Genomic DNA, 25,444 nt, shown 5'->3' with positions numbered 1-25,444 from the left:
TTTATTTTGTTTTTTTAATAGTAAAGCATTTTGTAAGGGGTAAAAGTGGGTTTTTCATTTGTTTTTTATTAACTTTATTAAACTTTTTTTTTACCAGTCCTACTAGGGAACTTCAATATTCGATCATCTGATCGCTTTTATAATACACTGCAATACTTTTGTATTGCAGTGTATTACTGCCCGTCCGTTTAAAACGGACAGGCATCTGCTAGGACATGCCTCTGGCATGATCTAGCAGGCATTTACTACAGGCAGACCTGGGGGCCTTTATTAGGCCCCCGGCTGCCATCGGAGACACAGACACTCGGCCATCTTATCGCCGGGTGTCAGTGGGGTGAGAGGGAGCTCCCTGCCTCTCTCCAAAACAACTCAGATGCGGCGCTCGCTATTGAGCGCCGCATATGAGGGGTTAAACGGGTAAGATCGATACTAATATCGATCTCACCCGTTTGAGCAGGGACTGGTAGCTGAGAGCAGGGACATTTAACGACTCCCTGCTCTGTTTATTTATTCAGATGCAGGGCCGTGAAAAGTCTATTGCATTGGAATAAAGCCCGTTAGCGGCCGCCATGAAAAAGCATATTGGCAGTCATTAAGGGGTTAAAGACTTTAATTTGGAAAAATAGTAATCTAAACAATAAAAACTAAACGGTTAAATAACAAGACATGAGAAGTAGGAGGATTTTGCTCTTTATTTACATCTGGTTAGCTTCACGTCTCTTGGCACCTCTAATAACTTAACAGGAAGCAAGAGATAGTGGTTTACATTGAGCGAGATGTTAACTGCACATTACGATTGAACAAGAACTGCCCATCACTGACAAGGTCACGGTCCCCCGGATAAAAAAAAATACAACAAATCAGAGCGAATGCAGAAGGTGAGGAAAATAAAAACCTGTAGAAGAGACTCCATAAGAAGATCATCGCGACAACACAGAGGTTGGGGAATATTTGTACGTTTAATGGACACTTCATTGGAGGAGTCGGTCAAGGAACAAACAGGGGAATAATCCTTGGCTTCGGTCTTATCTTTAAGATAATGGGTGACCAGAAAACGAGAGAGTCATACACATCATATACTCCCACTAATTATAATACACCATCTATCAAGTCATAATAGATGTACATTATGGGATGACCGAGGACTGCAGAGCCAAGACATTATAAAAGTTAAAATACATACAAACATCTCTTTAATAGAAAGAATAATGGGCCGTCTGCATCTCTACGTGATTAGAATCATAACTTTGATATACACTTAAAATAAATAATAGCAAAGGACCCTATGTAAGATTGGACCTGCTGTAAGACAAGTGTGGCATAAAAGAATGGAGGCGGTAAAGTACAGTAATCAAATGGTAATGTGCAGCAAGACATTATTCCGCATAAACACAGCTATCTCTGCTCCGTCTGTACGGTTGGTGTAATAAATATCTTCCCTCAGCTAGAACATGTCAGTCAGTCCCATTAGCTGCAGTGTCCTAGAGCCCATCTTGGCAGAACATAGGACTTCTTTAAACATCCGGAACCTTGCTCTCCAATATGAGACTATCAGTATGTACAGGACACCAGCGAAGCTAGGGAGACAAACAAGAGCATTGACAAACTCTTGTAGAGTTCAAACTATAGGAAGCCCTCCTTGCGGAACTGCTCCTGCAAGATGTCCCGATACTCGTCGAAACCTCCCTCGATTCGAGTCACGCCGCCATTTTCACAGACCCACAGCTCATGACAAACAAGCCGGATGAATCGCTCATCGTGGGAAACCAGGATTATTCCTCCCTAAAGAAAGGATATAACCAATGGCACATTAAAAAGAAGTAGAAGGTTAAACATACATGATGAGTGACATAAAATAAAGAGGAGCTTAACACTACCAGTTATTCGTTTTCTTCAACACTTATTTGCACGCATAATGCAGTGCTGATTCAGTGTTTTCAAAGGTGTTTTGTTTTTTTTTATAAAACATAATTGAGCCCCCGATGTTCCCTCCATACACGAGTGGACACAAGACGTGAACACGATCATGAGAATGGAGGAACTGATGACACGGGATAACCATTTTATACAGGTTTGGTCTTCCTGGTCCACCTTTAAATCATCTGATGCTTTTTTCTACCTGGCCCCTCCCTTACACCCCTCTTTTTCCTCTCATCCCATCACTTCTTTTCCTCTACCCCTGCCCTTTGTCAGTTTCTGTGTTTCTCTCTGCCAATTGAGACCCTTTTTTCTTTGTTCATACTGTTTGTGTAGTGTTTTCCTGCTAGGCATTACCACTTTTGTAATCCGCTCTGATATGTATTACCTTTCATACATAATGTACCTAATATTAGTCATTTATTACTCACTGCACCTTGCTGGTCACTGCTTGGTATGGATCCTTTTGGCAGTATTACCTCTTAGTTTTTCTGCGTACTTCCTCTTAAAATTTTCTGACCAGGTCCCTTTTGACCATATTTTTATGGCTTTATTTGATAGGTCTCATTATGTTAAAGATTCATTCCCAGAATGCGTTACCTCTTGCACCATGTATATGGACGACATTAGGCAACCTTTATGATCATGAATGTGATATCTTTAAGGCAGTACTGCATTTATTATGTTTCCCTTTCCTGCTCATCTTTTCTAAAAACATTATAAAACCAGATTGAAACTAAAAAATAGAAATTAATTCTAAAATGAGTGGTAGTAGTATACAGCTTTAAAAGGTTTTGTTTTCTGGATCCAATCCCAGTTTTGGCAACTGCACTAGTACTGCACTGTATGAATAAGACCCTCAGCTGCTTTTTCAATGGTAATCTAATAGGTCAGAACTATGATCAGTGACTACAGTTCAGAGATAATGCTCAGAGTTGCCCTTTGGAGTTACAAATCCACTTAATTTCTCATGATATCACAGCAGTAAATTATCCCATTACGGCATGGACAGAAGGATTATAAACTACAAACAACTAATTCATTAGTGTAGAAAAGAATATTAGGAAGAAATTGATATACACATACTGAGGCAAATGGGTCTCTACACCAATTACATCATGTAAAGTCAAAGGGACATGTCAGATCATCGTAAAATTGGGGGCCCAGAAAATGAGACCCCTACAGTGTTAGCATGAACACTAGGTAATGTTGAGGCCCTTACGTTGTAGTAATTTGCAGAGGTCTCAGTATCCAGACCATCACCAATACTATCTCTGTCATGTGCTGTGAGGTGTAATAGACACAAGTATAACATTTTATACATATTTATGTCAAGTCCAAGAAAAAAGGAATAAGATATCCAGAAGGATGGGGTAAAGGTAAAATAACAATTACTCTGAATTTGTTCAAAGCTCTTCCCAAAGCTTCAATCGTCTCCATATCAAGGTGATTGGTCGGTTCATCCAGAATGTAAAAGTTTGGGCTGACAAAATAAAAAGACAATTTAATTAAAAATTACCCTCCATACAAAAATCCACTACACTAAGAAGCTGCGATGAAAAGTGATTTCTGAGCAATGCAAATCCCATTATCTTACCTGGGCATTGTCATTTGGGCAAAAGCAACACGACTCTTTTGGCCTCCTGACAAACTAGCTACCGGCCGTACTGCAAGTTCACCAGAGATGCCATAACTTCCAAGTTGATGCCGATATTCCTCCTCTGCTTTACCTGTGGAAGACGGAAATGATGCAGCAGAATTTATTAAAAAAAAACAAAACTCAATCATACTATAGACTACGGACATAAACCTTAAATAGTATCTACAGGTTGCAAACCCAGAGGATAAGGAATCAAATAAATGGTCACACAATGCTACAAAATGAAGATTTACAGATGGGGCAGATCTGAAGTTGTCATTTAAAGGTGTTTTCTGAGACTTGACCCGGGAAAGTCAGACTCCACCGATAAGCTGAATGAAGAGGCAACAGAGCTCCAGCAAGCTTGGTGTCCCCTTGATTTTTTACATAAGCACCGGCTTAGGATAGGCCATCAATATTGTTTAATTTATTCTTTTTAATAAACTGTCCTAATTTAGATATGCAAAATTTGTTATGTTGAGGCCTTGTGCTAAAAATGTTTAAAAAATTCACGTTTTTCCCCATCTGCACTCAATACCCCATAATGACAAAGTGAAAAGAGAATGTTAGTAATCTTTCCTTATTTATTGAAAAGGAAAAACTAAAATATTGCATTGACATAAGTATTCAGACCCTATACTTGGTACTTAGATGAAGCACCTTTGGCAGCGATAACAGCCTCCAGTCTTTCTGGATATGATGCCACAAGGTTTGCACACCTGGACTTGGCGATTTTCGGCCATTCTTCTCTGCAGATCCCCTCAAGCTCTGTCAGGTTGGATGGGGACCGCCAGTGGACAGCCTTTTTCAGGTCTCTCCAACAATGTTCGATTGGGTTCAAGTCAGGGCTCTGGCTGGGCCACTCAAGGACCTTCACAGTGTTGTCCCTAAACCACTCCTGTGTTGTCTTGGCTGTGTGCTTAGGGCCATTGTCTTGTTGGAAGATGAACCTTTGGCCTAGTCTGAGGTCCAGAGCACTCTAGATCAGGTTTTCATTAAGAATATCTCTGTACTTTGCTCCATTCATCTTTCCCTCAACCCTGACCAGTCTCCCTGTCCAAGCCACTAAAAAACACCCCAACAGCATGATGCTGCCACCACCGTGCTTCATTATTGGGCAGGTGATGAGCAGTGCCTGGTTTCCTCCAGACATGACGCTTAGAATTGAGGCCAAAAAGTTCAATATTGGTTTCATCAGACCACAGAATCTTGTTTCTCACAGTCTGAGAGTCCTTTAGGTGCTTTTTTTGCAAACTCCAGGCTTTCATGTGTCTTTTACTGTGGAGAGGCTTCTTTCTGGCCACTCTGCCATAAAGCCCAGATTGGTGGAGTGCTGCAGTGATGGTTGACCTTCTGGATATTTCTCCTATCTGTAAACAGGATCTTTGGAGCTCAGTCAGAGTGACCATTGGGTTCTTGGTCACCTCTCTTACCAAGGCCCTTCTCCCCCGATTACTTAGTTTGGTGGGGTGCCAGCTCTTAGAAGAGTCCTGGTTCTTCTAAACTTCTTCCATTTAAGAATTATGGAGGTCACTGTGCTCTTGGGAACTTTCAGTGCAGTAGAAATCTTTTTGTACTCTTCTCCAGATCTGTGCCTCCACACAATCCTGTGTCTGAACTCTACAGGCAGTTCTTTATTTCTCATGGCTTGGCTTCTGCTCGGATATCAATTGTCAGCTGTGAGACATTATATAGATAGGGGTGGGTCTTTCCATATCATGTCCAAGCAAATGAATTGTTGTAGCAAAGGGTATGAATACTTATGTCCATGCGAAATCTGAGTATTGAATTTTTAATAAAAAAGCAAACTGCAGCTGTGATCAAAAACATTTCCAAAAATGTATTGTACTAAAAACTTCTGTGAAACGTTTACAATATCAGGAGGTTAGATCTGGACAAAAATAAATTTTTAAAGCTGCTTAGAAGTACATGTAGGGTATTACCTGGGAACCGTTTTGCAAGTAGCTCCACCGCGCTGACATTCAGATCCAGCTGATCCACATGATGCTGACTGAAGTAACCAATCTTAAGATTCCTGGTGGTGGAGAATTTATCTATTACTGTAGTATAACAGCACAAGTAGAGTTCAGATGAGATGGAAGACGAATCCTTTGAAATCCTTTCATATTTGAAAGAGAGTTCATAGGAGCATCACAATAAGACAACACACTGAAGGCTTAAGCTTCACGGTGACTCTGGCCACGACACATGTTGCACGTCCAAAGATCGCCGTTTTATCGTGGTGTTGCGCTGCGTACACCACAATATTGAAAGTGAATTTGGCCGCTTTGTGACCCGCAAGTTGCCACGACTTAGTTGCTAGAATTTTGGATTTCTTGCGACAGTCACAGCAACTTGTGGGTCATAACCCGGTCACATTTCCTTTCATTACTGCAATGTACGCAGCGCGACATAGCGATACCACCACGATCTTTGAACGCTCCGCCACCTGTGTCGCGGCAAAAGTCGCCATGTGGCCCAAGCCTTAATCTGCAGGAAATGTGTTGTAAACGGCATTATAAAATTGGTGCTTGCCACTGGACATTAGGTCTTATGTCTATTACTAAAAAAATGCTCTTGGGGTCATAATAACCAGTTTCATTTTTCTAGCGCAGTTTCAATAGTCAGCACAATTTCATAACCCGATCATACATGACCACTGCATGTGCATACAACTAACCTGTGTGCCTGTCTGATCCCATGAACTGTAGCCAGCTCTCCCATTAACAACTTCAACATTGTGGATTTTCCGGCTCCATTCTCCCCCACCTGTAAAATGAAAGCACATCCAAACTCAAAAACGATCAATACTGAGAATCTCAATGTGCACTGTTCTTTATTTCCCATGTCAGCTAGTTATGCTCCCGACCTTCTCCTTACTCCTGTAGCTGGGACCACATACTGGCTATAATACAGGAGCCATTTTTCCAGCTATGGAGCTATAATGTGATCAAGTCACACAGACTTCATAGAAACACAGGACCTCGGTTCACTTCGTGGCTCTGTTTTATATGTTTGCAGTTTTCTTGTCACCACATGAAGTTTTCTATCAAGAACTGCAGATCTGCTTCTGGAGAATGCCACGATCCTTTCAACTAACATTTCCAGGGGACATCAACGCAGAAAAATAGACAGCTTCCTTAGAACTCAGAGTGCCTGAGCCAAATTGTAGCTTTTTAGGATAAATTAACTGCTTCTCTAAACAATTCTAAGAATGCCAACTCCTTTTCTACATTTATGTGCGGACAAGGAAATGGATTAACATTTTGGGGACAACATAAAAACACACAGTACCGTTTATGTTCAGACATTACAGATTTACTGCCTCCAATGCAAGGGAATTGGGTTTCCGCAAACCCATTCACACGCAACTGAAAATTTCTGTGCGGATTTAATTTAAAAAAATAATAATACCAAAATAAGTAGAATGCTACTTATTGTCACAGATTCCGTACGGAATCCCATTGAATGGGGCTAATTCTAGTGCAGATCCGCAGCATATCAAACTGCACATCTGTGGGCAAAAATCAAAGTGTCAGACATGGATTTCTGCTGCTGATTTTCTTGCAAATACATGTTGGAACAGAGCCTGACCCTTTGCCTAATTCTAGAATAGAGCGAGGTACGGATATGAGCTCTTACCACACAGATTCGAGAGTCCAGATCTGCAGACACCGAAAGATTCTTAAAGATCGGCTGACCGGGGGAATACCAGAAATCAACCTCATCCAACTGCAAAATTGGCGGAGAAAACTTTTCAAAGCCATCAGGAAACCTGTCAATAGAAAGAAAAGGGGACTTTTATATTGAGAAAAAAAAACTGGTAGGCCAAATTAAAAAGAAAGGGAATGAATAGATGCCCACCTCAATATCACCTCAGAGTCCTTATCTACAGGCTTTAATTCTGGCCTACAAGAGTGGACAAAGGCAATCAAATTGGTAATTATGGCCCCCCATTAGATCCCATCCAAAAAACAAAAAAATAAAAACACAAAATGTAAAACTTACAGTTTTTCCAGAAGTTTTAGCTTACTCTGCACCTGAGAAGCCCGATTGGCATTATATCGAAATCGATCAATAAACACCTATAAAGTTGTATGTAAAGAGTTTAAATGACACCCTAATAATCTGTTAAGATGACACATTTTAGAGTTGCAGCATCAGGCTTCTTATTACTGATCTCTACATAAAGGATTCCTATGATCACCTGTATATGTTCCCGATATTGATGCTGTGCCTCGTATTCCCGCTGCTGACTCTTCAGACGCTCTTCCTTGGTTTTCAAAAAGCTCTCAAAGTTGCCACGGTAAGTCTCCAAGCGTTGACTATGCAGGTGCATAATGTCTGTTGCAACTGCATTCAGGAAATTACGGTCATGGGAGACTACAAGGATTGTGGAAGGCCAGGTCTGCGGAGACAAAAGATAGACGTTCAGCTTCAGATATACAGCGCAGCAGGGAAGACATGTGAATGGAAAACAACATTATGCAAAGTAACCTGCAGGTAGTTTTCCAGCCACAGGATGGCCCGCACATCTAACATGTTGGTAGGTTCTGTAGAAAAGTAATACAAGGAAAGTCAAAAGGAAGAGAAGAAACAAAAATATAAAACTTGGAATTAAAAAAAAACTGGCAAAATATTTACCATCAAGCAACAGCAAGTCAGGCCTGGAAAGAGAGAAAAGATCATTTACATCGTTAATCAGAACTTTACTTTTAATTCACATTTTGTTATATCCTCCCAACACAATGTTTGTAATGTGCCACTGAGCATCCATTATAAGGGGGATAATGTAGCGCCTATCGCCATTTATCAGAGGTCAGGAAACTGCAGCTTTATAATATACTTTGAGTTTCAATTCCTGACCATATTCAAGATATTTGTTTGCAGTCAGTGAATGAGAACAGTTTTGCTTACATTCAGAGGCTGCAAACCCCTATAGCTAGTCCTGCGCTCAGCTGAGAAAGAGAGATACAATTGTATCCAGTCTCTGTGCGAGAACAGCCTGGACTCCAGACTGATACATTGTAGCAAACTACCAGAGAGATTTCTGCTGCTGTGTTTAAGAACTCACAGAGCACTGCCTAGACTGATGCAGTTGTACCCACTTCTCAGCTGTGAGCAGGACTGGTTGGCAGCAGCTGGGGCACAGATTTACACTTTCTAAGGGTGAATAGCTTATTTTATACTTAGCTGCCACACAGATAATGCTTTAAAAAAAAGATACCAAAACAGAACCAGTATAATCATTACGTCTTATATAGAGGACAATATGTAAAATTGGAAAAAATAAATAAAATAAAATTTGATTCTTTTTTTCTTATATATTTTCATCGAATTATTTGAACCAAATATTTTTTTACCACATTATAGTCCTCGCGCTATCTTGTATATAACGATACCAAATACGTGTACTTTATCCAACATATATAGTAGTTCTTGGAGCCATATGGCAAAGGTAGCTGGTGTATGGGATCTGTAAGTGGGTGCAAAGTGGCGATGTCCATTTTTTCGTAGGTGTAACCTCATATACTATTATCCCAACATTCCTTTGTGTGCAAATCACATAACAGTAATATAATGGCTAATGGCTACTAGATCACTATTAGCCATGATCTGTATCCTCCCAGAATCCTGCTCCCCCTCATATCACATTCAGATGTGACATCACTTCCGGCATAAAGATCCAAGCGCTGTCTTAAACGCTTTTTGTAAAGTACAATACGAATAAGTAGAGGGGTGCAACCTGTCTTTAGTAACTACTTTCAATAATAAACATGTAATACTCTACCTGCCAAACAGAGCCCGGGCAAGTGCCAATCTCATACGCCATCCACCAGAGAATTCCCTGACAGTAGAGAAGTTACAAAATGAAAATCAGCCAAACCATGCAAACGTTTATTGCGTTTTTTCACACCTTATTCATATGTTTGAAATGAAAGCCAATCCAAGAAGATATATACAGGGTGATTCAAAAAGGATGGTGGAAAGTAAAGGCCTGTAGTTATAGTAACACCAGTGGTAAATTTGACTGAAAGTCAAAGCAAAACAGGCTTAGTTGCCCATAGCAACCAATCACAGCACAGCTTTCATTTTCAAGAGCCAAATTTGAAATGTGCTTACATAGTGTGACATAAGATGGTGACATTTTTCAAGAACAGAGTCTATAGTGACAGCACAGGAAAACCTTCAGACGTTTGGGAAATCTGCTCTGCATAGAGACTGCATTTCGCAATGGGTGAAGCAATTCAAAACCACTGGGTGTTTGTATCATGGGAAAAGTCCGGGCTGCCCAAAGATGTTTGGAGCGCGCTCCATATGCTGCGGGTGTCGGCTGTATTTTACAGCGGTCACCCGGGACTAACAGCTAGAAGCAGCTATCCTGGCTTTCTAACCCCTCAAATGCGGCAGTCAATTGCGACCGCATCATCTGAGGCAACAAGATTGGGGGTGACGATGGTTATCACAGCAGCCCAGGAGCCTAATGAAGGCCCCCAGGTCTGCCTCCGCTAAGTTTACTTTACTACTACGTTTTTAGTAGTAAAGTTTAAAAAATTAAAATAAATAAAAAAATAAAAAAAAAACGACAAAAAAAAACCCTTGTCTCATTTTTCCCCTAAAGTAATGTAAAAAATAAAAAAAAAGTTAACAAAATTGGTATCACTGCTTCTGTAAAAGTCTGAGCTATTACAATATAGCATTATTTACCGTGCACGGTGAACGGCGTAAAAAAATGTAAAACGCCAAGATGGCTGTTTTTTGGTCAACTTAGGGCCTGTTCACATCACCGTTGCCCTTCCGTTGAGGGGTTTCGTCGGGTTAACCCCTCAACGAAAAGGCAAACGGAAACCTTAGCTTCCGTTTCCCTCACCATTTATTTCAAAAGTGGCGGAAATCTAGCTAATGGTTTCCGTCTGTCACCATTGTGACAGGGTTCCGGTGACAGACGGAAACCATTAGCTAGGTTTCCGTCACCATTGACTTTCCGCTGAGGGGTTAACCCGAGAGAAACCTCAAACGGAACCCACTCAGTGGAAACGAACGCTGATGTGAACACACCCTTTGCTCTCCAAAAAAATTTAATAAAAAAGTGATCAAAAACTTCTATCAAAAAAAGGGTACCGATAAAAAACTACAGCTCGTCCTGCAAGAAATAAGCCCTCACATCGCTCAAATCGGTAAAAAAATGAAAAAGTTATGGCTCTCAGAATGTGGCGACACAAAATATAAAAAAACCTATATAAAATTTGGTATCACCGTAATCGTATTGAGCCGCAGAATAAAGATCAGTTGTAGTTTTTACTGAACGGTGAAAGCCTTCTCCAAAATAAAAATAAATCGTGATCGCCAAGTAGCTAGCATAACAAAACACAATGGCGGAAACGTACTAATGTGCCTGCAGCTAAAACGTGTGGTAAATTGCGCCAAAACCTGGTGCATCTTGGCATATTTCTTGTTAAACCAGATGTTTGCTCCTCACTGGACACTTTTTAAAAAAGTGTTCCGAAAAAGGGGTATGGCTGCACCAAAATTCTGTCGCAAACTAAACCAAAATGTGGTATAAGGAGGAGAAAGAAGTGTCTAGCAGGTCAAGTAAAATGCACCAAATTTATCATACCCCTATGTTGACTTTGGTACATCTTCTGACTGCCGTGTCTAAGTTTACACGGTCTAAATCTTAAGACTTCATTAGTACATCTTCCCCATTATTTACAAAATTTCAGAGCACCAAACCATTAGTCATAAATGGGTTAATGCCACCTCGACACTATTCTGTCTAAATCATACGTACACTTACTTTGTCATTTGCTGTTGCATACTGTGCTTGAATCCCAACCCTGCCAGAATCACAGAGGCTCTGAGGAGGGTAAACAGACACAAAATTATTCATTTATTCAAATCGAAAGACTGAGAGATAAATGTAAGAAATACGATATACTTAGCAGGTGCTTTATCCGCCTCGATTTCTTCCAGTTTTACATAGATCTCGGATAGACGGACGCTCTCTGAGCCATCTCCCCTGTGGGAAACAATAAGAGTTTAACCAAATGCACATTAGAAATAAGTATACTAAGCCTAGACTAATGCCTTGCTGGGAAGTACAACCGCATGAAACGTCAGAATCATTCTAAACGCCATATCAAAAAGGATTTAGAAAATGTAGCCAACTTCCTATTCAGAGAACGTTTTGACACATGAGGTTTAATGATCTGCTCTCCAAGTCCACTGAGGTCAAGAGCAGACGTTCTATAGAGAACCACAAACCACACATATAGCAGGATTTACAAATCAGAAGCACAAATTAACAATACACTGGTTAGTCACTTCCTATATAAAAAATTATTGGCCCCTGTATATTGAGCAGCATCCTTGGACATGAAGCTAAATTATCCATTAAAATTAAGCATTTCCGTTCACTTACTTTCCGGCACTAATTCGTGCATTGAGTTCCCGCTCCTCTTTCAGAAGACTCTCGCGTAATGTATCACATTCCAGAACACTTTGCAGGGCTGGAGTGTCATCTCCCGCCACCTCTTGCTCCACGTGTAGGATGCTGATGTGTGAGGGAACACGAAGACTGCGACTTGCAAGCATCTTCAGTAACGTGGTCTTACCCAGACCGTTTCTTCCCACTAAACCATATCGCCGACCTGATGCCAAATGCAATTCGGCACCTGTCAATAGGACCCTGCGATGAGAGGTAGAGGGAATGTAATATATATATATTGTTGGGCGTCCGGTTTTTTTCAGATTACAAGAGGTATGGCACCCAGTCCCCTGTTTTCTAGAGAGGTGGCCGCAGTAACAATCACTCACCAATGAAGAGGATGAGAGTTACTGAGATCTCTACATTGTAGCCCACCCCAGACCCTGGTAAAACAAAGCATTTGTGACATTTTGCATACTCACCTCTCCCCAAATGACACATCAAAGTTATCTATTCTGATATCGTAGGACTTGTTCTTGCCACTGGATTCAATTCTATTTTCCTTCTTGCTGGCAGCTTGACTTGCTGAAGCTTCTTCCATTACACTGCATGAATTATGAGACAAAAAACAAAACATAACTAATTAGCTTTTTCATTAAATTGCATTTATGATTATAGCTTTTCATTAGTCCCAATGCAGGACATGGAGTTACTTCTTACATGTGAGACACCAACAACCAGGCTGGCAGTTGTCAGGGGCCAAGATAATATTAAAAAAAAAAGGGCACAACACCGCCATCTGTAATTTTTTGGGTTGCCCAGCAACGATACAGTGGTAACTGGGGCCAGTGTCGTTTCCATTAGGGGAGACTATTCAGACCCAGTTACTACAGAAATTCCACTGCTGTTTAGCCTTTCATTTACTTACCCTCCTTGCTCGCTGGCCCGCTGCCCGCTACCCGCTACACTTCTGGAAGCTAAACGACATCAGGACCCAACACGGTTGCAAGGAGCACTAAGAAATTGGAGGGGTCTGGGGTTTCTTTGCTCTGGGGTCTGAATTTTTGAGTTTCATTTGAGGTCTGAATTAGTTTTTGAGTCTGATGTTACCATCGTGCATTTTCTAGCTTTGTTTTTAATCAACCTATCCCACAGAGATGAAAACCCCTGTTAGATTGGGCCTGAGGCAATAAACCAAAAAAGGAAATGGCTATAAGGATAAAGACTGCTGGGGTAGAAGATCGAGCACTCATAATGCATGTGTATGAATGGGTGGCATGAATATGTTTTGCTGTACAGAGACATGAAATTCCTAAAAGGCCACACAGGCACGCTTACACATTCCCGCCGCCTTTCTGTGTCTCTCGCTCAGAACGCTTTTCTTGCTTTGCTTTTAATTTGGCTTCCGCTTTTTCCAGCTTCCTCACATCAATAGACTGGGGATAAAACAATTGTGTTATTAGGAAAAATAAAAGAATAAACGTCTGCACATACGCATATATACACACTATACATATACAAGTAAGATAGCAAATTTACAACAATTCTTTATAGTAGTAATAGATGAAAACCAGTGACTTCATTAACAGCAGCAGTTCACATAATGCTCAACTGTGAAAAGTGAATGCCATCACATATGGCTCTTAAAGGGGTTCGCCAGGAAAAAATATTTTTTAAAAAGTTGGTTTGCATTCCCTAAAGCCCCCTACTAACCGAATTAGTTTCTGTTTGATCTCGATTGTCACTGCTGCTCTGTTTGTTTACATCCCAACATTACACATTACAAAATCAAGAGCTAATGACAACCCTGATGTACCACCATCATCTGTGTATATAACCGCCATCATCCCTGTATATCACCCCCATCACCCCTGTATATCACCCTCATCATCCCAGTATATAACCCCCATCATCTCGGTCTATTACACTCATCATGCCTGCATATAACCCCCATCATCCCTATATACAGGGATGATGGAAGTTACATACAGGGGTGATGGGGGTTGTATACAGGAATGATGTGTAGATCGTGCCACACACACAGCCCCCCTGTAGATCGTGCCACACACACAGCCCCCCTGTAGATCGTGCCACACACACAGCCCCCCTGTAGATCGTGCCACACACACAGCCCCCCTGTAGATCGTGCCACACACACAGCCCCCCTGTAGATCGTGCCACACACACAGCCCCCCTGTAGATCGTGCCACACACACAGCCCCCCTGTAGATCGTGCCACACACACAGCCCCCCTGTAGATCGTGCCACACACACAGCCCCCCTGTAGATCGTGCCACACACACAGCCCCCCTGTAGATCGTGCCACACACACAGCCCCCCCTGTAGATCGTGCCACACACACAGCCCCCCTGTAGATCGTGCCACACACACAGCCCCCCTGTAGATCGTGCCACACACACAGCCCCCCTGTAGATCGTGCCACACACACAGCCCCCCTGTAGATCGTGCCACACACACAGCCCCCCTGTAGATCGTGCCACACACACAGCCCCCCTGTAGATCGTGCCACACACACAGCCCCCCTGTAGATCGTGCCACACACACAGCCCCCCTGTAGATCGTGCCACACACACAGCCCCCCTGTAGATCGTGCCACACACAGCCCCCCTGTAGATCGTGCCACACACAGCCCCCCTGTAGATCGTGCCACACACAGCCCCCCTGTAGATCGTGCCACACACAGCCCCCCTGTAGATCGTGCCACACACAGCCCCCCTGTAGATTGTGCGACACACAGCCCCCCTGTAGATTGTGCCACACACAGCCCCCCTGTAGATTGTGCCACACACAGCCCCCCTGTAGATTGTGCCACACACAGCCCCCCTGTAGATTGTGCCACACACAGCCCCCCTGTAGATTGTGCCACACACAGCCCCCCTGTAGATTGTGCCACACACAGCCCCCTTGTAGATATCTGGTGGAAGTGCTGGCTGAGCAAAGACACGGAATGTCGCAGGAAATAAAAAATTGACACTAGCTGCGGTCACGTGACCGCAATATAGAAATAAGTAACGGTGGCACAATTAAACATTAGAAAATTAATTGTGAACGGCACATTAAGTTAAAACAAATACAATTTATTCCTGGCCAACCCCTTTAAGTACAGTACGCTGTCTTGTGGAACACAGATAATATACATTGCTGCAATTTTTTAGACTGATTCAGAATGCAAGTGCCTGCAAGAGTACAGCATTTTTTTTTTTTTAAACATATATTTCCTTTAAACGCCAGCTGCAGGGGAAATGTAGTATTACATGCCAGCTATTCAAATGAAAGGACGAATATGTAATAAATGGATGGGAGGCACTTCTACTTTGCATTTCTCCACTGTGAGGTGGACTAATGGTGATATGTCCTAGCTCCTACAAGTGCCACTGCCCCTGTATTGTGCTGAAGGGCGGGGGTCCTAGAGGTCAGACCTTCACCGATCAAACATTGATGGTCTATCCATAGGATAGGCCATCAATCTTAAAGTCCTAGATAACCCCTTTAAAGGCTATGTAAACTTTTAAATGGAATGTTTCTTATTTAATGTGTTTTGAAGCACTTTTCTAATTTACTTTTAATTTAAAAAAAATTGTACTGTTTACCACACAGCTTCCATGTATCCTGTATTCATAGAAGCTGTATCACTCTTTCCGTCAATTCTGTCATTTCAGCTGAGTTTAAGTTATTAACTTAGATGTGATCGATATCAGCTGGATCCTGTGTGGCAAGGGCACACAGCACCCGCTCTCAGCCGAGCGCTCAGTTCAGCTGAACTGATGGAAAGAGAGAAAGATATAGCTTCTATGTATACAGGATACATAGAAGCTGTATGTCATAAAGTAAAAAAAATATATATATAAAAAAAATAAAAATAAAGTGCTTAAAAACACAAAGACCATTGATTTTATAAAATAATAATACAATTCGAAAGGTGTACATAGACTGTAATATAAATAATGATTAGGTCTCATAACTGTTCACATCTCCTTAAACCGATATATTTATTTAGAAAGATAAAATGTATCTTACTGAAGACTGATCCTTTTTCATTAACAAGACACTCAAGACCTGAGGGTCAACATCTGAGAGGCAAAAAATAAATAAAAAGGAATTAGAGCAAATATATTGGATCTTAATACAAAAGTGTTGACAAGAATTAGAAGGTAGCGTGTTATTCTGGATTATTGGACAGTCATAGAAAAGAACGGAAAAGACTAAAGAACCGTCAGAAACAAAGCCAAAAATAAGACGTTTCAACTGGTTCTCTCTGCTCAGTGTTTCGCTCCATGGGTTGTGAAATTCCGCATTATGTTACAGTTCTGTACTGGATTAGTTTGGCCCTTTTCACATCACGTTTGGGAGGTCCACTCCATAGGTCTTTTTTGACCAAAAGAAAAATTCGTTCAATGCACAAGGAAAAAGAGAAAAAAATCCTTAGGAAAGGTTTCCTCTTACTTGTCCCCGGATCCAATCTTCCTTTTGATGAAAAAAAAGATGTATGGGAGAACAGACCTCTTGGACATGATGTGCAAAGAGCCATGAAGTAATCTCACTGAATAAGATATAACATTGAGATACATGTTGCAAATAAGGAACAGAGGTTTGTGTCAATGCCAGGGTTGCTTGCACACCGTGTTACAGAAGCTCGGGTGAGAATTCTGAGAGGTGAAGCTTGGCTAGTCAGGGGTACACGTGAAAGGGGGATGGAAGAAATATGGCAGAGAACAGGGAATTTCAAGCAATAATAAACGACGAAAATATTAAAGAAGACCTGTCACTAGGTCATATCATTTAAACTGGTTTACTGACGTGAATAGCGCGGTCTCACTGATTCCTGCAGTGTTTTTTTTATTTTTTCCCTGGACCCTCCTGCTTTAGATATATGGCTCACTGTTGTATTGACTCCCTATATGTTAATTTGCTGTGGTTAGCCAACAGGGCGTGAACTACCCTCAAGCTGTCTCGTCCTGATTGGTCAGCATCAGAGGCAGGGAAGCTAGCTCCACCCCGTTGGCTAACTACAACAAATTAGCATATAGAAAGCCAAGACAACAGTGGGACATATCTCTGGAATGGAGGGGGGGGGGGGAAGAAAAATAGCGCTGGAATTAGGGAGATAGTGTTATTCAAGTTAACCACTTCAACTTATATGACCTTATATGACCCTTTCTAAAACAGTAATAATATATACATAGACCAATGTAATTTGAAGAAACAATAGAATGGATAGGTCTTACCATAATCTGTTATCTGAGACAGCTGGATAGGAGCATCCAGTAGAATCTGTGCTTGTGAAGAGACCTGATGATTCTCCCTAGAGCACATTGAAAGAATGCGATATTGTTATATAAGAAAACGGCCCTATAGCACAGTTTGTCCAGTCTCTTTACTATATGTAGGGGAGGATATAAGCTCTGTATTCCTTCTAGGGCTAAACGATGCATTAATACTTCGATACTGTGCACCCTCAAACGATTCAATAATTTCATGTATTTCGATACAGCTCAGTATTGTAACACATGAATGTATGAGAGCGGGGCTGCAGCTGTGTGATACAGTCATTGTCCTGTCCTGACAAGTGCACGCAGTCAGCATGAGGTGATGCGGCCGGCGCTGCACTAATAAGCGGCGGAACTGAAGACAGAGCATGGTGGGCGCTCTACAAATCACCCCTATGTTCTATCTTCAGTGCTGCCCCGCCGCTCATTAGTGCAGCGCCGGCCGCATCACCTCATGCTGACCGCTTCGCACTTGTTGTCAGGACCGAGGCAATGGCTGTATTACACAGCCACAGTCCCGCTGTAACGGCGGAGATGAGAGAAACCTCTGATCTCCGCCGCTATTCCTCTGAATGCTGCGATGAAAGCTGACCGCAGCATTCAGAGGAAAATGAGTAGGGGGGGGGTGCCCTTTGGATCGCGTCACAGGGAATTCCTGTGACACGATCGTGGGCCACACCATATATGGGTGGACAGCCCAGGGTCCATTGAAGGACCCCAGGGCTGTCTGATCATATTTCCTGTTAGGACATACCTCAGTATGCCCTAACAACTGCCTGCGTACTATCAGTACACAGGCGAATGTACTGGCATATAGATGTCTATATGCCAGTACATTAAAGTTTAAAAATAAAAAAGTTAAAAAATAAATAAAGTAATGTTAAATAAAAAACAAAAACAAAACACACATTACAATAAACATTAAAATAAGTCTCGATACATAAAATATACACATATTCGGTATCGTCGCGACCGTAATGACACATTTATGGCGTCATTCAGGTTTACGCTGTTATAAAATTAAATAAAAGCTGCTTTCTGACTAGATCAATGTCACCTCTTTTAAATGAATAGAATATCTGCTTCTTTCCGTGCTTGAATGCAGAATAAGAATTACAGATATGACGTTTGCTGGTAGGATATACTCACATATGCATAGTTCTATACATCCTCTGACAGATGTCACGTTTGCTGGTAGGATATACTCACATATGCATAGTTCTATACATCCTCTGACAGATGTCACGTTTGCTGGTAGGATATACTCACATATGCATAGTTCTATACATCCTCTGACAGATGTCACGTTTGCTGGTAGGATATACTCACATATGCATAGTTCTATACATCCTCTGACAGATGTGACGTTTGCTGGTAGGATATACTCACATATGCATAGTTCTATACATCCTCTGACAGATGTGACGTTTGCTGGTAGGATATACTCACATATGCATAGTTCTATACATCCTCTGACAGATGTCACGTTTGCCGGTAGGATATACTCACATATGCATAGTTCTATACATCCTCTGACAGATGTCACGTTTGCCGGTAGGATATACTCACATATGCATAGTTCTATACATCCTCTGACAGATGTCACGTTTGCTGGTAGGATATACTCACATATGCATAGTTCTATACATCCTCTGACAGATGTGACGTTTGCCGGTAGGATATACTCACATATGCATAGTTCTATACATCCTCTGACAGATGTCACGTTTGCTGGTAGGATATACTCACATATGCATAGTTCTATACATCCTCTGACAGATGTCACGTTTGCTGGTAGGATATACTCACATATGCATAGTTCTATACATCCTCTGACAGATGTCACGTTTGCTGGTAGGATATACTCACATATGCATAGTTCTATACATCCTCTGACAGATGTCACGTTTGCCGGTAGGATATACTCACATATGCATAGTTCTATACATCCTCTGACAGATGTCACGTTTGCTGGTAGGATATACTCACATATGCATAGTTCTATACATCCTCTGACAGATGTCACGTTTGCTGGTAGGATATACTCACATATGCATAGTTCTATACATCCTCTGACAGATGTCACGTTTGCTGGTAGGATATACTCACATATGCATAGTTCTATACATCCTCTGACAGATGTGACGTTTGCCGGTAGGATATACTCACATATGCATAGTTCTATACATCCTCTGACAGATGTCACGTTTGCTGGTAGGATATACTCACATATGCATAGTTCTATACATCCTCTGACAGATGTCACGTTTGCTGGTAGGATATACTCACATATGCATAGTTCTATACATCCTCTGACAGATGTCACGTTTGCTGGTAGGATATACTCACATATGCATAGTTCTATACATCCTCTGACAGATGTCACGTTTGCTGGTAGGATATACTCACATATGCATAGTTCTATACATCCTCTGACAGATGTCACGTTTGCTGGTAGGATATACTCACATATGCATAGTTCTATACATCCTCTGACAGATGTCACGTTTGCTGGTAGGATATACTCACATATGCATAGTTCTATACATCCTCTGACAGATGTCACGTTTGCTGGTAGGATATACTCACATATGCATAGTTCTATACATCCTCTGACAGATGTGACGTTTGCCGGTAGGATATACTCACATATGCATAGTTCTATACATCCTCTGACAGATGTCACGTTTGCTGGTAGGATATACTCACATATGCATAGTTCTATACATCCTCTGACAGATGTCACGTTTGCTGGTAGGATATACTCACATATGCATAGTTCTATACATCCTCTGACAGATGTGACGTTTGCCGGTAGGATATACTCACATATGCATAGTTCTATACATCCTCTGACAGATGTCACGTTTGCTGGTAGGATATACTCACATATGCATAGTTCTATACATCCTCTGACAGATGTCACGTTTGCTGGTAGGATATACTCACATATGCATAGTTCTATACATCCTCTGACAGATGTCACGTTTGCCGGTAGGATATACTCACATATGCATAGTTCTATACATCCTCTGACAGATGTCACGTTTGCTGGTAGGATATACTCACATATGCATAGTTCTATACATCCTCTGACAGATGTGACGTTTGCCGGTAGGATATACTCACATATGCATAGTTCTATACATCCTCTGACAGATGTCACGTTTGCTGGTAGGATATACTCACATATGCATAGTTCTATACATCCTCTGACAGATGTCACGTTTGCTGGTAGGATATACTCACATATGCATAGTTCTATACATCCTCTGACAGATGTGACGTTTGCCGGTAGGATATACTCACATATGCATAGTTCTATACATCCTCTGACAGATGTCACGTTTGCCGGTAGGATATACTCACATATGCATAGTTCTATACATCCTCTGACAGATGTGACGTTTGCTGGTAGGATATACTCACATATGCATAGTTCTATACATCCTCTGACAGATGTCACGTTTGCTGGTAGGATATACTCACATATGCATAGTTCTATACATCCTCTGACAGATGTGACGTTTGCTGGTAGGATATACTCACATATGCATAGTTCTATACATCCTCTGACAGATGTGACGTTTGCTGGTAGGATATACTCACATATGCATAGTTCTATACATCCTCTGACAGATGTCACGTTTGCCGGTAGGATATACTCACATATGCATAGTTCTATACATCCTCTGACAGATGTCACGTTTGCTGGTAGGATATACTCACATATGCATAGTTCTATACATCCTCTGACAGATGTCACGTTTGCCGGTAGGATATACTCACATATGCATAGTTCTATACATCCTCTGACAGATGTCACGTTTGCTGGTAGGATATACTCACATATGCATAGTTCTATACATCCTCTGACAGATGTCACGTTTGCTGGTAGGATATACTCACATATGCATAGTTCTATACATCCTCTGACAGATGTCACGTTTGCTGGTAGGATATACTCACATATGCATAGTTCTATACATCCTCTGACAGATGTGACGTTTGCCGGTAGGATATACTCACATATGCATAGTTCTATACATCCTCTGACAGATGTCACGTTTGCTGGTAGGATATACTCACATATGCATAGTTCTATACATCCTCTGACAGATGTCACGTTTGCTGGTAGGATATACTCACATATGCATAGTTCTATACATCCTCTGACAGATGTCACGTTTGCTGGTAGGATATACTCACATATGCATAGTTCTATACATCCTCTGACAGATGTCACGTTTGCTGGTAGGATATACTCACATATGCATAGTTCTATACATCCTCTGACAGATGTCACGTTTGCTGGTAGGATATACTCACATATGCATAGTTCTATACATCCTCTGACAGATGTCACGTTTGCTGGTAGGATATACTCACATATGCATAGTTCTATACATCCTCTGACAGATGTCACGTTTGCTGGTAGGATATACTCACATATGCATAGTTCTATACATCCTCTGACAGATGTGACGTTTGCCGGTAGGATATACTCACATATGCATAGTTCTATACATCCTCTGACAGATGTCACGTTTGCTGGTAGGATATACTCACATATGCATAGTTCTATACATCCTCTGACAGATGTCACGTTTGCTGGTAGGATATACTCACATATGCATAGTTCTATACATCCTCTGACAGATGTCACGTTTGCCGGTAGGATATACTCACATATGCATAGTTCTATACATCCTCTGACAGATGTCACGTTTGCTGGTAGGATATACTCACATATGCATAGTTCTATACATCCTCTGACAGATGTGACGTTTGCTGGTAGGATATACTCACATATGCATAGTTCTATACATCCTCTGACAGATGTCACGTTTGCTGGTAGGATATACTCACATATGCATAGTTCTATACATCCTCTGACAGATGTCACGGATGTCATCATCATCTTTGGTATCTCCAGACACATCCTGCAGAAGCTCTCCCACTGCCTCAAACAAGTCATTCTCCGATTCAAAGTCAGACTGACCACTATCAAGGACATCTAGAAGGATCAAGTCATAATGTATATCAGAAATTGTCATTTTGGATAATTTTATTAACATTGGCTGAATTGTACAGAAATCAGTACCTATATAAATACCCAAAAAGATCTGGAAAAAGTGGCAGAGTAACTTTCGACTAGATGGAGCCTTTCACTGCTCAACCTCCCATCCTATAGGCATGAGCTGAGGCGTACAATGGATGTGATTGAATATACTGGTGAGGTGGACATCATTGCCTGGAGACTAAAGGCACCCACAACTGCAGTCCAATCAAGACCATGAATTACCATTGAGAAGCGAGGGTGGCAGAGAAAGTCGTAGGAGTCTAAACACATGTAAAATACTTCAAACTCAAATTTCTATCTAGACATCCTATCTGCAAAAGGCTTTTATAAAGTGGTTTGTTAGTCCTGTGACGGCAGGTTTCCAAGGCAATGTATGTGGACAGTTCTCTGCTGCTTCCTTTACGGATATTATATTGAATAAAAATAAATGTTTAAAAAAAAAAATTGCATATAAAAGTTTACTTAACTGTACAAATGCAATACTGTATATGCAAGCTCTGCTCCGGGGAGGGAGAGTTGGTTTCAGGGAAAAGAGGGTTATTTGTAAAAACGTGAAATGTAATAAAAAAAAGACTTGATTTAAAAAAAAAGATTTTTGTTGCTTTATGGCGGCAGCACGATTTGTCATAAACAAAAGGAAAACGGACAGATCTGTCATGGATCTATTAATGGAAGCCACAACAGTAATGTGAACAGAGAATAATATCTCGTCTAGACAAGAGACAGTGTACGGACATGTATACATGACCATGACATTTAAAACAGCTACCCCCATGTAAAAGAACTGGGGGGGGACACAAGCACGGTTTATAATTAAATGACAAGGACGTCAGCTTTATTTACAGGCTGATCAGACGGATGTGACATGATCTTGGGTAAAACCTATAAAAGATATAGCGATTGTTCCTACAGCACCAAGAAGAATAGTGATAGAGTTCTTATTTAATTAGGAAAAACAACAATATATTATGGATAAATAATCCTTTATGTATGGTTATCGGAAATGCTCCCTATAAAAGGGACTATGGGGCATTTCACGTCCATCGGCATAATACAGGCTGTCACAAGCAGCAACCTATAGTCTGCTGATGGATCAGTAGGGAAACTTGGTCATGATCTGATCGCTTCATCTGCTAGGGAGCGTCTCTGATAACATTACATGAGGGATTGCTATGTAAGCCATTTCCTTTTATATTTGACAGGCAGCTAATAAATCTCTGAACCTCACACGCTGTATGTTTAGTACAGACACAAATAAGCCAATGGCAGGATCCCATCTAGCAATGGACTGAGAGTGTCGGTCTATAGCGGATGGGTAATCCAGATCCTGGCGCATGTGTGGCCACTACATTTCCAGTCATTGCTGTATGGGCGGTGTATGTGGCAAGTGGACACCTCCAAAGTCCTCACGTATCGACACGGACTCTAACGTGTGACTGAGCGCCACTCCGGAGATGTCACCGGCCTCATCCGACCCCCTTACCGGTTACATATTGAAAGAGCTCGGTGTCCAGCTGTGGGAACTCGCTCCTCAGGATCTCCACGAAGGTCGCCATGTTGGCCGGCAAGCAGAGCGCAGGCGTAGAAAGAGATCATGCGCTCCGGAAGAGCAGAGGATGACGGGAAATGTAGTTCGCACTCCACACTGGTGCCGTCTCTTGGACAGGTCTGACGGGAGTGTTTGCTGTTATACCAGGCGGCTTGTATTTTGGGCATGACAGACGGGAGAGAGATACATTCATGGCCTGTTCTCAGTAGTCACAGAACTGTCTCTAGCCGGGGGGGAACTGCCTAATGCTAGTTGGCTGCCAGCGGTTTACAGTCATTTCCGTGGGTGCTTCTACTGCCCAGTGCTTTATGATGAGGTGTTCTGACTAAGGCCTCATGCCCACTTCAGGATTTTTTTGTCAGGGTGCTATCCGTTTTTGTCACTGATAGCACCCTGGACCCATTCATTTCAATGGGCCCATGCACACTTCCGTTATTTTGACGGATCCGTTCCGTGAAAAGTAGAGCATGTCCTACTTTGGTCAGTGATTCCGTCACCGTGGGGCCCATAGAAGTCAATGGGTCTGTCAAAAAAACGGACGGCACACGGAAGGCATCCGTGTGCTGTCCGTTTTGGACGGATCCGTTGCTCTAGCAATAGCAGGGCGTGCCAAAGTTCACAGACTGGGACATGTGACAAGTTCAAATAAAGTTCAATACCATCCGTTTTTTTAACGGAAGCCAAACTGAAGCACAACTTCTGTTTGAAACGGAAACACGGACACGGAGTACACACGGATACCATAACGGATCCGTGAGAAACGGCCGTGAAAATGGTGATGGAAGGGTGCATGAGGCCTAATGCACGAATAGAGTAGTGATCAGGGATTCTGTTAGTACGGATAAAGTTGATCGTACTCTAGTGACGTCAGACCGCTGCTTTTTGGCGCGTCGTTCGTGGCTGGTCTGGGAAGGATGTCGTTGCCATTAGTTAAAACGATAAATCACCGTCAATTTGGCAGATCGTGTCTGCCTGATACGGATTATGCGTATTTCTTCATGCTCCATTGACTTCTGTGGGCCGAATACAGTCAATATAGAGCCTACTGACTGTATATAGAAATAACGTTAGTCCAGTCAGAGCAGATATATACTTGTGTGAATGAGCTCCGAGCTAAGCTGTAAAGTTACTGGAGTGGAGCAAAGGTGTGAGAAAGGCCCCATTGAGTAGGGTTGAAACGTGGTTGGTGAATAAACTGATCCTTATTTTTTCACTATTTACAGTGTTCTGCCTTGTGTCTAGGGATAGATATATAAGAGACCGCCTATTATAGCACTATGACCCTATAGCTATGGACAGGGTTATAGTATCACACATCATAGACGTAGATATAGGGCCCAGCTCGCCTGTATTGCGGATCCTGCGCTGGACCTAGGAAAGGTAAGTATAATAATTGCTTTGCTTTTTTTTTTTTTTTTTAAATGTATTTGTGTTGTTGTTTTTTGCAGGTTCGATCGTTGGACTTCTTAGATGACGGCGTTTTTTTATTCTTTATAAATTGGTTGACGAGGATTGTATGTTTTTTTTATTTTAATAAAAT

General features: G+C 41.7%; 1 protein-coding gene across 1 annotated transcript; it reads right to left on the bottom strand.

The window, feature by feature from the left end:
• Positions 1 to 674: 674 nt before the first annotated feature.
• Positions 675 to 23,954, bottom strand: ABCF3 (ATP binding cassette subfamily F member 3). Its single transcript, XM_075861885.1, has 21 exons — positions 23,839 to 23,954; positions 22,142 to 22,289; positions 17,231 to 17,307; positions 16,023 to 16,075; positions 13,323 to 13,420; positions 12,467 to 12,589; positions 11,979 to 12,245; positions 11,496 to 11,576; positions 11,355 to 11,414; positions 9,348 to 9,404; positions 8,201 to 8,223; positions 8,054 to 8,109; positions 7,764 to 7,964; positions 7,565 to 7,641; positions 7,421 to 7,465; positions 7,199 to 7,331; positions 6,237 to 6,325; positions 5,500 to 5,591; positions 3,515 to 3,647; positions 3,313 to 3,400; positions 675 to 1,782 (listed from the first exon to the last, which is right to left on the bottom strand). Exons 1-21 carry the CDS (start codon positions 23,909 to 23,911, stop codon positions 1,624 to 1,626), a joined length of 2,133 nt encoding a protein of 710 aa, XP_075718000.1. The 5' UTR covers positions 23,912 to 23,954; the 3' UTR covers positions 675 to 1,623.
• Between the last annotated feature and the right edge of the window lie 1,490 nt (positions 23,955 to 25,444).

Source organism: Rhinoderma darwinii, chromosome 4 (assembly GCF_050947455.1).
Source record: "Rhinoderma darwinii isolate aRhiDar2 chromosome 4, aRhiDar2.hap1, whole genome shotgun sequence".
In the NCBI taxonomy this organism is placed as follows: Eukaryota; Metazoa; Chordata; class Amphibia; order Anura; family Rhinodermatidae; genus Rhinoderma; species Rhinoderma darwinii.
The sequence above is the reverse complement of the archived record's forward strand: the minus strand, read 5'-3'. Positions and strand labels throughout refer to the sequence as shown.

Coding starts and splice junctions, on each gene's coding strand:
- ABCF3 (XM_075861885.1), bottom strand. CDS start 23,911: ATGGCGACCTTCGTGGAGATCCTGAGGAGCGAGTTCCCACAGCTGGAC. Junction 22,290..23,838: donor GCTCTTTCAATATGTAACCG/GTAAGGGGGTCG, acceptor TGATCCTTCTAG/ATGTCCTTGATAGTGGTCAG. Junction 8,224..9,347: donor GCCCGGGCTCTGTTTGGCAG/GTAGAGTATTAC, acceptor CTCTCTTTCCAG/GCCTGACTTGCTGTTGCTTG.